We start from the raw sequence: 19,436 nt of genomic DNA, 5'->3' as shown, positions 1-19,436 counted from the left end.
CGATTAGCATCAAACTTGGTATATGTAGTATTTTTTGGAGATTCTCCAGAGGGGTTTTTGGAATTAATTTGTTTGGACCAAAAATTCAAGGCAAAGTCATTTCAAGAAAGTTTTTTTTTCGGAAATCATAATTTTTTTTTTTTTTTTTTTTTGAAAAATCAAATCTTCGAAAACGGGTGATTAAATTTTTTGAGATTTTGGTTTTAAATTGGTTTTTAATTGATTGGTAATTTCTAACAATTAGGAAACCTACCAGATTTATTTAACTATTTTTTTGTTTTTTTTTTTCAAAAAATTAAAATTTTTTTTAAAGCTCAATTTGATTTCACACGTTATTTTTTTTTTTCAAAAACGTAATTTATTTTTTTTTCATATAATTTTTTTAAATTTTTATATAAAAACTATCAAAAATTTTAGCTCAATGAACCCTAATACTATGTTCATGCGATCCAGTCATTCATTTCATTTTTTATTAGTTCAGGTTTGAGAAGTTCTTGCACAACAAAAATCTTGAGTATCTACTGTATCATAAAATTAGTATAAAATTTTGTTTTTTTTTATTTATTCATATTTTTCTTTCTTATTAACAAAACTTAGTCTAAAAAATTATTTAATTCATGTATAACATATACATCGTGATTTTCCAAGTAAAATACTTATTAAAGCCATAAACTCTTTGTTTTCAATTAATTAATTTAAATCATGTTGAGCCTTTTAATTTTTCTTGAATCATTTGCAAGCTCAATCCCTTTGTTTCAATTACAACAAATTTTATAAAAACAATTCCCAATCCAACAAATCCTGCAAACATCCAAAATGCATAATATGCACCCAAAGCATTTATCTCTGGATACCAACGTGTTACGACAAAAGTCACTGCCCAAGTACATGAACATGCTATTGACGTTACAGTTGGCTTGATATTCGAGGGAAGCATTTCACCCATCATTGCCCAAGGAATTGGCCCAAATCCAAAACCATAGAAAGCATTAAACATTATTAGAGCCGGTACTGGTAGCCAAAGTATATTTGATGCATTTTTAAAGGCTTGAATGTAAAAAAACGTTCCGAGGGCTATCAAAGCAACTCCTATTCCAATTGCCGAAACATAGAGAATAGTCTTACGTCCAGTGCGTTCGATAACAAATGGAGTCATGAGATTCGATACAAGCTGAACTACACCAAGAATGATTGTTGCAACAGCCGGGTCTAATGTTGAACCAGCATTGATAAAAATTGATTGACTGTTAAATGTCACAGCAGTGGCACCACTCATTTGCTGGAAGACTAGCAGACCAACTACAATAAATGCACTTTTCCGATAGACGCTATTTCGTGCAAGATCCATAAGTCCACTTTTGTTTGCCATGGATTCGTCGACTTCTGTTTGGATTTTCAACATTTCATCTTCAACATCTTGGGCGTTCTTTCCCCGTAGAAGTTGGAGAGATTTGATAACATCGGTTTTTCGTCCTTTGATTGCATAGTAGTAGGGACTTTCGGGCATAAATACAAATGTTACGAGGAACGATACTGCAACAGCCATGCAACAAATTTGAAGTGACAAGTAATTCACATAGGGACCGATGATGTAAGTGAAGAGGATTCCACCTTTTTTTTTTTTAAATAGAAAAAGAAATTAATGATTGACAAAAATTGTAAGACAAAGTTTTTAGGACTGAGATTGTTATTTAAACCAACCTTGAACATACCAACAATGAAAATTGTAATTAGAGAACCTAAAGCTCCTCGGGTATCATCGGTGGATATTTCACCAACATACATTGGAACCATTGCTGCTCCACCGCCTCCTCCAAAGCCCTGAACGAGAGAGATGTAAAATATTATTGTAATTGAATAAAAAATAGCTTTGAGTGGAAGTTACCTGGAGAAAACGTGCCACATAAATGAACCAAATATGTTTTCCGAATATTAAAAATAGGTAAGAGGCAGCAATGATAAATCCACTACCTAGAAGAGTCCATTTCCGTCCGACATAGGTTGCCAATTGTCCAACAAAAAGTGAACCTGTGGGAAAAATTACAAAGAAAAAATATTTAATTGAACTTGTGTAATCGAGTACTATTGTTTTTTTTTTCCTTTTTATAGAAACATTCACTTTTTAAGGTAAAAAAAGGTCGTGTGTTACGATTTTGTAAAGAAAATTAAATGTCAATTGATAATTTATTTCAATAGTGTTTATAGAACGTTTGAACGAAACACACACTTTTCTAATCAAAAGAGGTATGTGTGTAATACACATTTCTGATTGCTCATCAACTTCCTTATTGATGCGCTTCAATTTATTCAAAAATATACTCAAGGCTTTCAAGAGCGCTATAATTGTACAAAAGTTTATGTTGAATATATAAATAAGTGGAAAGAGCAATTTAATGATATTGTGGTTTTTCATTGGATATGAAAAAAAAAATAAATAGTTTAAAAGATCTAGAAATTGAATGCACGAACCAGGGGCGTACACTCCCTTGGGGCAAGCGGGGCGACGCCCCGGGGCCCCCGACCGACCTTAGGGCCCCCACTGAAGACAATGCAGAGAAGGAAACTGTTAGCATAAATTGAGTTACGAAGTAAATTAAAATGAGTTTGAATCACAAGTGAGACAAATTATGTCATTCAGTGTAATGTATAATGTAGCCACATAATATATATTGATTTGATAAAAAGGTTACTCCAGGGGCTCCAAAAGAAAATAAACTGCTTTTTTAAAAGAAAAATTATAATTTTATCTTAGGGCCCCAAAAAATATTACTTGAAAAATCTTTGCAACCACAAATAATACATTAGGGGCCCCAAAAAAGCAAAAAACAACTTCAAGCCAGGGACCCCAAATGCCTTTACTTCAGTTCTTAAAAAAAAAATTAAGTTAAAAAAAATTGTTTTTTTTTGCCCCAACATAAATACATCAGGTCACAAAACTAAATGCACAAACGGAATGCCACCGAATATTACATCAGATTATATTATATTTTAGGGGCCTCTAAGCACTTAATTTTGATAATTTTGAGGCCCCAAAAATTATTTTTCAGGGGCCCCAAAAGAAATAAACTATGTTTGATGATGGAAAATCAAATGTGTACACATTACTTTAGAACAGAGACCCCAAGAACTATCAATTCTAAGCTAAAAAAATTTTATTTTAGGGGTCTCTTAATATTTAATTTTAGTTTTTCAGGGGCCCCAAAATAAAAAAAAATATGTCTGATGATGGAAACTCAAATATGTATTTATTACTTCAGAACAGAGGCCCCAAGAACTATCAATTCTAAGCTTCAAAAATTTTTATTTTAGGGGCCGCTAAATATTTAATTTTGAGGGCCCCAAAATGAATTTTTCAGGGGCCCAACAATAAAAAAAAATTATGTTTGATGATGGAAAATCAAATATGTACATGTACATTGTACATGTACATTAGGGCGTTCGTTATTTTTGAATCAAGTTCTTAAGTGGAAAAACTGTTTCTAAATAATAAAAAAAAATCCTCTAATTTTTTCAGATTTTTATTTTGACACTAGATGGCGCCCCAAGAGGGTTAAAGTTTTTTAACATTTGAAATAGGTATGGTATAGGTATTTTTTTAGATATAGACTTCAATCAAAATTTTTTGATGAGGTCCTTGTCTACGTTAAACAAAAAGGTATAGATCATTTTTCTAGGACCAGGGGTTTAGTCAGGGCATGCATGGCTTTGTTGGATTTTATTTTATTTTTCATGCTACTCATTTGCTTGTTTAAATAAAACATAAAACATACAAAAAAGCCATGCATGCCCTGACTAAACCCTTGGTCCTAGAAAAATGATATATACCTTTTTGAAAACGTTGTTTAACGTAGACAAGGACCTCATCAAAAAATTTGATTGAAGTCTATATCTAAAAAAATACCTATACCATACATATTTCAAATGTTAAAAAACTTTAACCCTCTTGGGGCGCCATCTAGTGTCAAAATAAAAATCTGAAAAAATTAGAGGATTTTTTTTTATTATTTAGAAACAGTTTTTCCACTTAGAAACTTGATTCCCGAAAAAAAACCTAAATAACGAACGCCCTAATGTACATATTACTTCAGAACAGAGGCCCCAAGAACTATCAATTCTAAGCTAAAAAAAAATTATTATAGGGGTCTCTAAATATATCATTTTAGGCAAAGTGCATTACGAACATATTAAAACATTAAAATAAACCTAAAAATGTATAAGCCATACAAAAAAAAATGTATGGCGTATACGTACTTTTTTTGTATCAAACGGGCCCCCAAATATGAAAGGGGCCCCAAAATTTAGTCTTGCCCCGGGGCCCCGACGACTCAACGTACGCCACTGGCACGAACTTGCTCTTAGAGTTCAAGTGCTTAAATTTTTAAGACTTTTTATATAGAAATTTGGGAAAAAATAAAACAAAATCAAATTGCCCTCCAAAAAAAGTATACAGCTTTATTTGATATATTAAGGTGCATTTTTATAAAATCAAAATCGTTAGATCCGTTTTTTAAAAAACTAAATTTTTATAAATAATTTTTGGAAAAAAAGTTTTAAAATAAAATTAGTTTGGCATTTTGAAGAAACCACTAATCAACACCTTAAAAAAAAATTTCAAAAAATTCAATGTAACATTTTCGAAAATTGGATTTTTGAAAAAAAATTTTCAAATTTTTTTTAAAATCCAAAAATTACTTTTTTCGAAATTTTATTTTTGGCTTATATTAAAGTTATATAAATGCTTCTTCACAAAAAGTTTTGTTGAAATCGAATAAGCAGTTTCGGAGCAAATCGGATTTAAAAAACGGTTCTATGGCAGGTACCGTTAATAATTATTTTCAAACAAAAATTTTCATCAGAAGATAGACCTTGTCTTAAAACATCTTTGATGATAAAGAGCTGATTAATTCTTTAAAATGCACGAAATGAATAGGGCTACAAAATAGGATAGAAAACTCAATCATGATATAAGCTTTTTTCGAAATAATGACAAAAATGTGTTTTTTAACAACAAGAATTTGACTTTAAATGGCTGCCATTTTGTATTTACTCACTCAAATGCAATGAAATTACATACAACTATAGAAAATATTATAAGGAACAGAATGTATGTTTAGTTTTTGGTCTACGACAATCTGGAGCAAAGATATTAGTTTACAAGTAAAATATCACAAAGAATGCGTTTTTGTGAATAACTCCGCTAAAAAGGAATGATCATGATCAGGTATTGAGAAATTGGGTTTAAGCCTTTTAAATATACCCCTATCGATCCATGAAATAAAAACTGACAGTGCCTCTGTGAGCAAGGTTAAATGACGTTTTGACTGGAGCATAACTGCAACTGATCCGCAGTTTAACGAGACAAATTGCATTTGGACCAAAAGTCACAAAATAAACAAAAGTTTTAGGTATGCGAAAAATCAATATTTTCAAAAACTTAGGTATGACGCGATCATGATTCGCTTATGAACTTATGTGAGTGCACGTATTCCTTACTGCAAAATTAGGATACCTATATTGCATTAAGGAACTTTCAGTTTCAATTTTCCCACAACAAATGGAGTTTTTCTTGGTCATCAACGAGATATATGTACAAGGTGTAGGTGATCAGAAATTGTAAAAGTGTAGAATATGGATGGGTGAAATGAGAGGAATGTCAGGAATTTTCAAAAAAAAAAAAAAAAAAAAAAGTTGAGGTAACAATTCTAAAAAATATATTTCGTTAACTACACTTTGCATTGGTATATTCGGAAAGCAACAATTAATCAAGTGAGGTAGGTGTAGTTATTTTGTTGTTGTTGCTTATCAAGTTCCTTATTGCCCTTCAATCTATTCAAGAGTAGGTACTCAAGACTTGGTAGACTGGTATTAAGTAATATTAAAAAAAAAAAAACTTTATTACATTTAATAGAGCACATACAATGTACTCCTCGGACGTAGATACTTGATTGTATAGCTTTAATGTAATTAATTTTAAAAAGGAATAAATTGAATAACTTAAGGGGTTATATCTAGTTGTAAGTGCAAACAAAACCTTCTTTTTTGTGGTTTTTTTGTGAGGAGGCATTTAATTATATAAACATAAAGAATACATATCCATAAAGCAAATTTAATGTATTAAAATAATTCGCTGCGTATTTAAAAAAATAATGGGTTCCGTTATTTTTGTAGTAGATTTCCTAGACGACCTCCAAAAAATAGGTGTCTGGCGGTGAGCAAGATATCTCTGATCCAAGTCACTTAAAATTAAAAAAACCAAAAGATTCATTTTCAGGATAGACGAATGCAGGTAATGAACGAAGGAATAGTCAAAATTTAGATTTTTGACAAAATGGCGGCTTCTCAAAGAAAAAAATAGTTGTTTTTCAGAAAATTTACAAAGTTTGTATTTCCTATTGCAGTACCGAATGTCCCGTTTCAAAAAATTGATTTTTCATTTTTTTTAAAATTTTTTTCTGAAAAATAACTTTTTGATGATTTTCATCTCAATTTAGGTACCTTTACCTACATAAAGAGAAAGCCTAAAAATAAAAAAAAAAACGTTCTATGGGAGGTTAATGATGATTTTCGTTAAAAAACTTTTTTATCAAAAGATTGAACAACTAAGATTTGAATTTGTTTAATCAATGTCTTTTTTTTTGTGGATAAGATACTTTGATAATATAAAATAAAAGCTATCTGTTCTAAAAAGCGTATAAAAGAACAACCACTTTCAAAAATCATTGTGAAGAAAGCATAAGTAGTTTCTTACAAATTTGTGTAAAAACGAAATGCTAACATTTAGTACCGCCGCATCGCAAATTTCTATTTCCCATACGATTTGTATGGGAAAGATTGTGTATTTGTGTGTGTTTAGAATTTTTATCTTTTGAATGGTTTATCCAAAAGGCTTGACAAAATCATTTTCTTTTATAAAATTGTCCGCTCTACAAAAAAGCTCTTATTAATTTTTTTGATTTTCTCAACTAAATTCAACTAAAAATTATTTTAATTAATTTTTCGCGTCCGTTTTTTTTTTAAATTTTATAAATGCAATTTTGTAGAGCGTTCAATTTTATACAAGAAATGAATTAAATCTAGCCTTTTTGATGAACCATTAAAAATATAAAAAATTCTAAACACAAATACACAATCTTTCGCATACAAATCGTATGGGAAATAGAAATTTGCGATGCGGCGCACGGTTGTCCAAAATGACTTATCTCGTTGCAAAAATCATAACTTTTGAACGGATTGAGTTAGCGGTACAATTTTTTTTTTTATTTGAAGGACATTTCTAGGGCTGTTATACCAATGAATTTCAATAAAATTATTTCACAGGGTGTTTCGGAATCATCGGCCAAAAACAGATTTTCTTTAAAAAAAAAGTTTAAATTAAAATTGGTATGCCATTTTGTAGAAATCACTAATCCACATTTAAAAACAAAATTTCAAAAAAATACAATGTCCCGTTTTCGAAAATTTTATTTTTCAAAAAAAAATTTCAAAATTTTTTTAAAAATCCAAAAATTATTTTTTTTGAAATTTTATTTTTGGCTTATATTTGAGTTATATAAGTGCTTCTTCACAAAAAGTTTCGTTGAAATCGAATAAGCCGTTTTGGAGAATATCGGATTTGAAAAAAAAAACGGTTTTATGGCAGGTACCGTAAAAAATCCATTCGGTTCCATTCATTAAGCCGAATAGGGTATGTGTACCAATCAATTGTTGATTCAAAATAAAAATATTTAGCTGCGCATGCTTGCGCACTGCCGAGATTTTGTACTTTGAAAAAAAATGAAGGCAGAAGGAACAGATTTTCTTTAAAAAAAATGTTTAAATTAAAATTGGTATGCCATTTTGTAGAAATCACTAATCCACATCTAAAAACAAAATTTCAAAAAAATACAATGTCCCGTTTTCGAAAATTTTATTTTTCAAAAAAAAATTTCAAAATTTTTTTAAAAATCCAAAAATTATTTTTTTTGAAATTTTATTTTTGGCTTATATTTGAGTTATATAAGTGCTTCTTCAAAAAAAGTTTCGTTGAAATCGAATAAGCCGTTTCGGAGAATATCGGATTTAAAAAAAACCGTTCTATGGCAGGTACCGTTAATAATGATTTTCCAAAAAAATTTTTTTCATTAGAAGATAGACCTTGTTTTCAAACTTACATTTGAATTTTTTAAACAAAATCGTTGGAGCCGTTTTTGAGCAATTACAGCTTTACTGAAATTGGTGTATGACAAGTACCGTTATTTTTGGCCCAAAAAAATTAATTCCAAAAACACCTCTTGAGGGTCTCCAAAAAATGCTACATACCAAATTTGAAGTCAATCGGTCCATCCGTTTAGGATGTAGATCCTTATACAGACAGACAGACAGACGGACTTCCGGGACCAACTTTTTTGGCATTCTCTATAATCGTAATATCATGGAAAAGTGTAATCTGAACTTTTTTTAGATGTGAATTAGTGATTTCTACAAAATGGCATACCAATTTTAATTTAAATATTTTTTTTTTTAAGAAAATCGGTTTTCGGCCGATGATTCCTAAACACCCTGTAAAACAATTTTCTTGAAATTCATTGGTGTAACAGCCCTGGAAATTTCCTTCAAATTAAAAAAAAAAACTGTACCGCTACCTCAATCCGTTCAAAAGTTATGATTTTTGCAACGAGATAAGTCATTTTGGACAACAGTGCGGCGGTACTAAATATTAACATTAAGGGCTGAAACAGTATTTTTTTCGTCATTTCCAACAATATTTTCAACAATGCTTTGAACAAAAAAATTTTTTTTTTTTTAATCAGTCTAGTAAACATATTAATCAACATCAAAAATCAAAATTTCAATACCCTATTTTCAAAACTTGATTTTTTTAAATCTAAACCTAAATCTTTTTTCAAAATTGTATTTTTGATCTACATATATGAAAACTATGTATATAATATAGTAACTATAATAGTAACTGCTTTTGTATACATAATTGAAAATTTTGTATGAAATAGATTACCTTAGTCGTTTGGTTAAATTTAGCAGGTATCTTTATTTTTCATCCTAATACTTACTTTTTGCATTCTTTATAATCGTTAGGTTATATTATAACTATACTTAAAAAAAAAAACGAAAATATATAGGTAGGTGATGCATACATAAATGTAGATGGAGATATAGCTACAAATTAAAAGAGTCATCACTATCACTGAAAAATCAAAAAAATTCCTATCATAATAGTTTATGACCGTTAACTAGCAAATGTGTTATTATCTAATTGTATACCCGAAATAATTAGTTTTTTTTTATTGCTTTAATGTTGAGCAACAAAAACATGTTATTTCTCTTTCAATATTTACATTGTTTTAATAAATTTAACAATCATATGAACCTTAAAGCTCAGCTATAAACGTTGTTTGAAAAATCATAAATTTTTCAGCAATGTCGAAATATATTAAACGAAATGAAATATCTACATTAAACTAAATTTTTTTTAACAAAACTATGTGGAACATGTCTAACATTTCTTTAACGATTAAAGCAACGATTCACGCACCGCCAACAGTCGCAAATCTTTTGTTTATAAACACTCCCAAAAGCATACACGTAACCTTTACCTCAAAATTCCTATAAAAGCTCATCATCTAAACGAATCTCTATACACTTCATCTGCATTGTTAAGTTTTATTTTTGGAGAACCAGTTTATAACTTTTTTATACTTCCACAAAAAAATTGACATTTATCTGCCAAATAAATAATTTATTATACCAAACTTACTAGCAAATGCTCCGATTGATGTCAACGAACTAATCCAACCTTCTTGTGCAGCTGTAACACCAACATTCAATGGACTATCTGCAGTTTGGTCTCTAAGTTTTGGCATTACAGGTGACGTCCAACCGACATAAGTGCCAATAGTAAAACTCATCATGTTGACTTGAATCAATAAAAAAAAAAAAAATGTTTTTGTTTTCTTTATATTATTTACACAAGTGTGTGACTTGAATAAATTCTCACCACATATTGCAACTAAAACAACACGATATTTTCCAAAAAGTTCGTTTGTAAACATTTTATAGGTAAAATTCCAAATTTTTTGACAGATATAATAAATTGTTATTTATTTTACTTTTGTAAACAAAAGAAAAATAACACGCAAAATTAGCTTAATACCGACAAAAAAATATTAAACATATTTTTTTTTTGTTGCAACTCAAATGAATGGTAAAGACGAACTGAATGTACTGTTAACTGACATAACAGGTAGAAGTATCTTTTTGATGATAATCATAACGACACCGACACCGATCGTATTCGCCGCTCGCATTAAAAATTTCGAAATCTCCAGCATACAACACTATAGTAACATACATTAACCAGAGCTTACACTTTATTTCAATTTACAATTTGTGTTGTTAGTACCTTTTTTTAAGACAGTTATAAGTAGGTATTAAGTAGGTATTTTGACTTTAGGTTTCAGAACACATAAGAAGCATTATTTAAAGAAGAACACGTTCAGCAAACGTTCTTGGTTTATGGTAAAAGCTTTTTATGGTATAAAAATAGTTTTAATTTAATTTTATATAAATTTTTTTTTTAAATAAATGTAAAAAAAAAAGTATTAAAGTTGTTTTTAAAATAACGAAAACACATTTTAAAATGGTTTTAGGCTCCAAAAAAGGTATTTTGTTTTTTGAAAATTTTTAGGATCGGTTTTTTTTTTTTAAATTAAATTTTGTATACACAAATTTTGCAAACACTTTCTGACCATAATTGTTCGTTTTTTTCCAAATCTCACAATGAAAAACGAAATAATTTTGAGATTATATTGTAGTGACTTCGATTTTTAATCATAATATCACCAAAAAACATAATTTTAATCGATATTCATATAAATGTCGGTTAATTGATGTACATACTTATACAGTGTAGATATCCCGTAATGAGGTAAGAAGACTTTGAGGAATGATTCTTGGGTGTATTCTTAGAAAAAAATTGTTCTACAGTAGGTCTCTATCTGCAAAGTTGATACCCTTTAGCGATGATTTAAGAAAATGCTTACTTTGGTATGACTTTACTCATGTTAATATTAATAACTCCGTTAATACTTATGATAAAAACTTCATTAATGTCTTGATTTTTAGAAAAAATGCTATTCTTTGTACCTGCCATTAAAAAATGTTAATATCTTTTTTAATTGCTCAGATATTAATTTTTAAATGGAATTATTTTTTTCTTACCCATGATAATTTTTGACTTTGGGGCCGATTTTCTTTGATAAATGTGTTATAAACATAGTGTTTTATAAGTTTATTCTTATGTAGAAAACAATAATGAACAAAAATGTTGTTAACAAGTTTGCCAGAAAACTCATAGATTTTTGGATATTTAGGAAAACCTGCAAAGGTAAAATCTCTAAAAAATGTGTACTAATTAAAAATTTATTTTTGTAGTTTTAGTTTAGTAAAGGCATACTAAAGTAAGCGTTTTCTTAAATCATCGCTAAAGTGTATCAACTTTGCAGATAGAGAGTTATTGTAGAACAACTTTTTTCTTAGAATATACCCAAGAATCATTCCTAAAAGTCTTCTTACCTCATCCCGGGACACCCTGTACATATTAAACTTAAACTTTAAAAAAAAAAGAGATGACAAATTTTTCTCTGAAGCCTGGGCCCGTGTTCCGTACATACAAAAATATGATAAGGCTAGACGTGCTAACATAAGCTTTCGTTTGATACCAGTCTCACCCCAGGCTCAGAACATGCCCGCAGGCTTCATAGAAAAATTGTTTATTTCCTTTACCAATTAGTCCAGTCAAATAAATACGATTTTTATTGACAGGTTGCATTGAGATTGGTTTTTCCAACAACGTGTCTCTATTCTTCATTTAGTTAAACAGAAATTCAATATTAAAAATTTTTGAAAAAAAAAAAAAAATTACTTTACCAAAATACAAACAAAAAAAAGTTATACATTTATAAATGGTTTATTTTTTTAATAAAATATCGCGTTACACTTATGTAATTTAAATTATTTGTGCAAGAGTTATTTATATTTTATTAATTGATTGAATTTATTTGTTATATTAAAATTGTTTTCCCACTTTGCACCAACTTACTCGCGAATGTAGCGAATAAAAGTCAAGAATGAAAAACGCAGCAAATCTTTGACTCTAAAGTCAAAGCTAAAACAAAAAATTTATCGAAGAAATTATAATTATTATAGCCGATAAGTTGGATAATACCTACTAAAGATATTATCTAAACCAGTATCCAGTATCATTTTAATTAGATATTATAGTTGAAGAAATTTAAGTGCCCCCGCAGTGTGCAGCTTTTTCATGTACTCTCTGTATAAATTTATTATAATTATAATTAAATTTATATTTATTATCTTAGAAAAATAAACCTTTATTACAGTGAAAATACAGCGCTGTGGAAAACATAATGCATAAGGCAGATATTTTGATAACAAAATTATAACCAATAAATAAAGAAATTATTTCAAAAACTAAAACTTTTGGAGTAGTCTCCAAAATCACGCCCTGAAACAACAAAATATTCTCATCTGAAAATGTTATGTGATGTTCGCACAGAAATGTTTGTTTTGAATTCCGAAGAGGAAAAGGTTATATTTATTACTGTTTTGAAAAAAAAAAATTAAAAATTACTTCAATTTAATTGGATTTTTTTGATAAAAACTGAATTTGAAATTTAAATAATTGATTTTCTCAAAGACTTTTTCAAATAAGAACTTTAAACTTTTGCTATTTAATTTTCAACAATAAGAGTTATTGAATGAAAAAAAAAATATTACTTTATATTTAAATGTTGAACTTAAAAAAAAATAAATAATTTTTTTTTTTTTCAAAACTTCTATTAAAAAAGTTCTTCGAAAATAAAATACTTTTTAATTTACAGTTTAATACATATGTATTGACATTTCCTTTTATAATTTCAAATCATAATGAATGATGCCAAAAAATTTGAAAAATAAATGCATTTTATATTACGAAAAAGTTTTAAAAAAGTTGAAATTTTTTCAATACATTTTTTTTTTTTTCAAAAATCTGAGTTTAATTTCCATTTTTTCAAAAACCCTTTATTCAACTTATTTAATTTTAATTTTACAAATATGAATAAACTTCTAACTTTTTAAAACGTATATTTAAATATTGTAGGTGTTGCCGTTGTGTTCAAATATTTTTGTTTGTGTTTGAAGTAAATTTTTGAGAAAATTATTCTTCATTACCTTATAATTTGTTTCCTTTAATTTTCTAGACAATCTTTTGGCATCAAATTATTTATGAAATTTAAGCAAAATTTTTTAAAATATTTGTTTGTTCACAAAAATCTTCAATTTAATTTTTGAAAATCAAAACGGCAACAGCTGCAGTTTTTAATCTATAGACTTTAAATTATTATTAATTACCAATGTTTGAAAAAAAGTTATCATCATAATCAGAGGTTGGGTTCCCTAATATTGCCATTTTTTGAGCTTTAGCTACTAGACTATGTAAAACAAATCAGGTTTTAGTTTTTGAAAAAAGCCTAACTTTGGAGAAAATATTTTTTTTTTTTTTTGAAAATCATTAAGTCTGTAAGTCATAGAACAGTTTGTTTTTTATAATTTTGATTTTTTCACAAACGACAAGTTCAACTTAAACGAAAATTTTTAAGGGTTTAATGTAGTTGAAAAATCAAGTTGCCTAAAACGGGACATTGAGAAAAATATTCTATTAGCATTTTGCATTAAAAGAAATCAAATCTTTTAAATTAAATAAATTGGCAAATGGAATTGCAGCATGCCAATTGATTTCTATAAAAAAAAGAGTTTTTAGAAAAATATTTCGAAAATCGTTAGAGCCGGTTTTTTTTAAATAATTTCTTATGTATAAACTTTTTCTAACATTATTAAAAAAAAAGATGGTTTGCCATTTTGAAGTAGTAATTGTTTTACACATAAAAAAAATTAATTTTTCAAAAAATTTTTTTTTAATATTTTTTAAAAATACAAAAATGTGTTTTTTTTGAAAATTTTCTAAAATTTTAATATTACCTTTACCCTAACGCTTTTGTATAAATTTTTGTTAAAATCGGGTTAGTCTTGTACAAGATATTAAGAAACCAAAAAAAAACCTTTTATGGCAGGTACCGTGACAAAAAATATTTTTTTTTATTTCAAAAGTTGGCTGTTATAATTTCCCCTCTAGGGAATCACCCAAAACTGCTTACTACCAAGTTTGAACAAAATCACTTCACTCGTTTAGGCTAGGTCCGTCAAGATAGCACCCACACCCCCAAATTTCCAAAATCTGAGTATGCAATAATTTGTTGCTAATTTGTTGCTAATTAGTTGCTCTAATCCCGAATTTGTTGCTCCACCCCTTCCCCCTCAAAATTGATGTGGAAGGTGTGGGTGCTATCTTGACGTCAAGATAGCACCCACACCCATTAAAAACTCAACATTTAAAAAAACTGAGTATGCAATAATTTGTTGCTAATTTGTTGCTAATTAGTTGCTCTAATCCCGAATTTGTTGCTCCAAGATTTGACCTTGAAATGCACTTTAACAGTTTTCTCAAAAAAGCTAAATTCCCTAAAAATGAACGCACAGCAACAAAAATGGTGTCAAATTAAAGGGCTTCTCAACACCTTTTCAAAAAGGTCTCATTCGACTTTTAAATCCATCTCCTTCATGTCCAAAATGCATTGTGGAACTTGTGGAACATATCAAAACGTCAAGATAGCACCCACACCAAGAAAAACTTACAAATTTAAAAAAATGAGTATGCAATAATTTGTTGCTAATTTGTTGCTAATTAGTTGCTCTAATATCGAATTTGTTGCTCCACCCCTTCCCCCTTAAAATTGGTAGAAAGGGTGTGGGTGCTATCTTGACGTCAAGATAGCACCCACACCCCCTAATTTCAAAAATCTGAGTATGCAGAATCTTAGGGATAATTTGTTGCTAATTAGTTGCTCTAATCTTGAATTTGTTGCTCCATGATTTGACCATCAAATCGACTGCAACAGATGCAATTTTTGTGGAGACTTTTTATCTATAATTTTTTTCAAAAAACTAAAAATGCCAAATTAAAAACATGATTTCATGCACTGCAAAAAGTAACTTTAAAATTTTCCATCGCTTTTCATTCCAGCCTTAAAGTCCAAAAACTAGTCAACTCTCACCCCTAAAAGCGGTGTGGGTGCTATCTTGACGTCAAGATAGCACCCACACCCCCAAATTTCCAAAATCTGAGTATGCAGAATTTTAGTGTTAATTTGTTGCTAATTAGTTGCTCTAATCTTGAATTTGTTGCTCCATGATTTGACCATAAAACCGGCTGCAACAGATGCAGTTTTGTGGAGACTTTTTATCTATGATCTTTTTTAAAAAACTAAAGATGCCAAATAATAAACATGATGTGATACTCTGCAAAAAGTTACATTCAAACTTTAAATCGCAATCCATTCCGGTATTATAGGCCAAAAACTAGTTTTTGATGACGTCACTTCGACAAAAAAAAGTAGCCCCTCAACGAATTAAATCCAAAAATCTGAAAAATCAGAAATTTGATTCTCCTGTGATGTTTATATCTAATTTAGATACTAAATTTTTCCATTACGTACCTATATAGGTAGGTCCTACCTAACTAACAAAAATATATCACATCCATAATATGTATAAATTTCAAAAATCTGAGTAGGTATACCTACCTACAGATATTACTTGCTACAACCAATAACCACTTAAGGCGAAAAAGAAAACAAAAATTAGGTCTAACTATAATGCTCCGCATTTGTAAATGTGCCGCAAAAAGAGCTCAATCTTTTCTTAATTCGATGTAGATGGTTTTAATTTATCATAGTTAAAAAAATAGGAAGACGAGACTTCTAATTGGAAAGCATCATTAGCGCACTCAAAAATGTTTGGCTTTACTCACTAAGTTCCTAAAGGCCTCAATCCCACATTTGACCCCTCTTATATTGCCCAATGTTTTCAAAATTGAAATTGAATTTTAAAAATTAAGCACTCAGTTGTTTCAAACAAAGGAATATGATAACAATAAGCATTATTGTTACAATTTCTTGAATTTTTAAAAACTTGTACAAATTGTGAATAGTGTGGGTATTTGTATCCTAAAATTTTTATGCATTTTTCCGTCGGCTAATTTTATCAATATATAGCCTTAATTTTGGAGAGATGCATTTCACATTCATTTAATTTCATTTACTACCACTATTACATTTCTAAAACCCTCAACGCTCTTCATCCAATCAGATCCCTACCTATTTTTTTTAAACAAACAAAATAAAAATTTATCTACCTATACTAAATAAAAAAAATCACACATTGATTTCCTTAAGAATAATCGCGTGTGTATGCGTTGATTTTAATTTTGGCTCCGCCCTCGACGTCTACTTTGATGAAAATACACTATCCAAATCAGCAATACCTACACGCCTACACCCTGAAATGTTTCTTTCTTTAGTCGGTTTCAGAACTGCTCTGAGGTAAGTATGATTTGCGTTCTCTCGAGTCAAAAATATTATGACTAAGGTAGGTATATACATACATATATACACATAGGTAGATATAGCTCGTAGGGTCTTTCTTAATTTCATGTGGATTTTAAATGTTGATATTAGTATGAAATTTTTTTTTTCTTTACTATACGATAAAAATCGTTGCATACCTTAAGGGAAACAGTAAGAAATTAAGTATTTTAAGAACTGATTTTTAAATCGTTAGTTAGACTATGAGAAAAATAAATTTCATTATAAAAAGATGGGTGGCATAACAGCTAACATAAATTTTCTTTATTTATTAAACTTGTTTTTGTTTTGTTTGATATTATAAGAACTATGAAATTATACAGTCTATCTAAAAAATTATCTTGAGTGAAAGGGTGATTTTTTTTAAATGGTAGGTATCCTAACTAATTCATTTTCTCATGGAAATTCCGAATAAAGTAAGTCTATATATTTTTTTTTCATGTGATAGGGTGTTTTTTTAGGTCTAGAGAAAATGTGGGTTTATTTGAAAAAATGAGTAATAATAGTGGTATTCTATTGAAATTCAGCAATTATGGTACTTTTCAGATTGGAAACAATAAACTGTAGTTCCTATAATAATAGGTAAAAAGGGTGTTTTTTTTTTGTAGTGAAAACAAAATTGATGGGCTACCCTAATGAAATTTGGTAAAAACCTTGTATTAGCTATATAAAGCAATACTAAAGAGTTTTAGTAAGTATAAAAAAAAATTGAGTGTGAAGGGGTGTTTTTTGCAAATAGACAGTAATTGGTCCCAAAAAGCCAATGAACCGTGTATAACGTCTAAGAACTTACCTAAGTACCTAGATTGTAGGTATAAATGTTCAATTTGTCATCGAAACAAAAAGTAAATGAATCATTTTCAGATTTTATTATCTCTTCGAAAAAACTCCCTTTGACCAAATTTTTTTTTATAAAAACGCTTTATTTTTGCACTCAGTTTTTTTTCAAACAAACCTAGTACCTATGTAATATGACAACAATAAGCATTTGTGGTTACAATATCTTGATTTTCCTAGAAAAACCTTTAAAATCTCGTACAAATTTTGTTTACATTTTCATGTTTTTTACTGCATTTCTTACAGCTTATGACCTTAAGGCTTTTCATTCAATCAGGTCGTGATTTACTTTTTTTTAAACAAACAAAATAAATTTTTACCTACCTATTCTAAATAAAAAAAATCACACTCGCTTCGACAGTTAGGTAAGTTCTTAGACGTTATACACGGTTCATTGGCTTTTTGGGACCAATTACTGTCTATTTGCAAAAAACACCCTTTCACACTCAATTTTTTTTTATACTTACTAAAACTCTTTAGTATTGCTTTATATAGCTAATACAAGGTTTTTACCAAATTTCATTAGGGTAGCCCATCAATTTTGTTTTCACTACAAAAAAAAAACACCCTTTTTACCTATTATTATAGGAACTACAGTTTATTGTTTCCAATCTGAAAAGTACCATAATTGCTGAATTTCAATAGAATACCACTATTATTACTCATTTTTTCAAATAAACCCACATTTTCTCTAGACCTAAAAAAACACCCTATCACATGAAAAAATAAAATGCACGACTGGGGTCGCACGTACTTGCTCTTGCAGTTCAAAGCACTTTTATGTTAGTCTACTTGTAGATTTTAAAAGCTGGCTCTAAATTTAAAAAAAAATGATATTGGGGAAGAGCCGACATTTAGGGCAAAATTTTGTGAAATGAAAAATTTTTTTTTTTGTTATTTGACTTTTTTAAGAAAAAATAAAAATGCAGTTTTATTGCCACTGCTTTAAATATTACGTATACAAAGTTTAATCAAAATCGTTAGAGCCGTTTTCGAGAAATTCGCAATATCGTATTTTTTTGTATGGGAGGTATACGTTCTAAACGAGATAAAAAAAAACAAAAAAAAACCAACTTTCAGAATTCCATAAAAATCATCTGTACCAAATTTGAAGAAAATCCGTCCACCCGTTTAGGCTGTGGAAATGTGTACAGATGGACGCACAGACGCACAGACGCACAGACGCACAGACGCACGGACGGAATTGCGAGACCCACTTTTTCGGAATTCTCCATCATCGTAATGTTGGTTTTGATTAAAACCTCAATTTTTTTTTTCGACACGAAACCAATACTTGCCCTATAGAGCAAGTAAAAATATATAGACTTACTTTATTCGGAATTTCCATGAGAAAATGAATTAGTTAGGATACCTACCATTTAAAAAAAATCACCCTTTCACTCAAGATAATTTTTTAGATAGACTGTATAATTTCATAGTTCTTATAATATCAAACAAAACAAAAACAAGTTTAATAAATAAAGAAAATTTATGTTAGCTGTTATGCCACCCATCTTTTTATAATGAAATTTATTTTTCTCATAGTCTAACTAACGATTTAAAAATCAGTTCTTAAAATACTTAATTTCTTACTGTTTCCCTTAAGGTATGCAACGATTTTTATCGTATAGTAAAGAAAAAAAAAATTTCATACTAATATCAACATTTAAAATCCACATGAAATTAAGAAAGACCCTACGAGCTATATCTACCTATGTGTATATATGTATGTATATACCTACCTTAGTCATAATATTTTTGACTCGAGAGAACGCAAATCATACTTACCTCAGAGCAGTTCTGAAACCGACTAAAGAAAGAAACATTTCAGGGTGTAGGCGTGTAGGTATTGCTGATTTGGATAGTGTATTTTCATCAAAGTAGACGTCGAGGGCGGAGCCAAAATTAAAATCAACGCATACACACGCGATTATTCTTAAGGAAATCAATGTGTGATTTTTTTTATTTAGTATAGGTAGATAAATTTTTATTTTGTTTGTTTAAAAAAAATAGGTAGGGATCTGATTGGATGAAGAGCGTTGAGGGTTTTAGAAATGTAATAGT

The 19,436-nt window shown here is 29.0% G+C and overlaps 1 protein-coding gene across 1 annotated transcript; it reads right to left on the bottom strand.

Moving 5' to 3' along the window:
* Nucleotides 1-664: 664 nt before the first annotated feature.
* On the bottom strand, nucleotides 665-10,075 carry LOC129915298 (facilitated trehalose transporter Tret1-like). The gene is made up of 5 exons (XM_055994786.1): nucleotides 9,992-10,075; nucleotides 9,752-9,910; nucleotides 1,886-2,028; nucleotides 1,713-1,821; nucleotides 665-1,611 (listed from the first exon to the last, which is right to left on the bottom strand). Exons 1-5 carry the CDS (start codon nucleotides 10,044-10,046, stop codon nucleotides 701-703), a joined length of 1,377 nt encoding a protein of 458 aa, XP_055850761.1. The 5' UTR covers nucleotides 10,047-10,075; the 3' UTR covers nucleotides 665-700.
* Nucleotides 10,076-19,436: the final 9,361 nt, after the last annotated feature.

The sequence above is a fragment of the Episyrphus balteatus genome, chromosome 3 (assembly GCF_945859705.1).
Source record: "Episyrphus balteatus chromosome 3, idEpiBalt1.1, whole genome shotgun sequence".
In the NCBI taxonomy this organism is placed as follows: Eukaryota; Metazoa; Arthropoda; class Insecta; order Diptera; family Syrphidae; genus Episyrphus; species Episyrphus balteatus.
The sequence above is the reverse complement of the archived record's forward strand: the minus strand, read 5'-3'. Positions and strand labels throughout refer to the sequence as shown.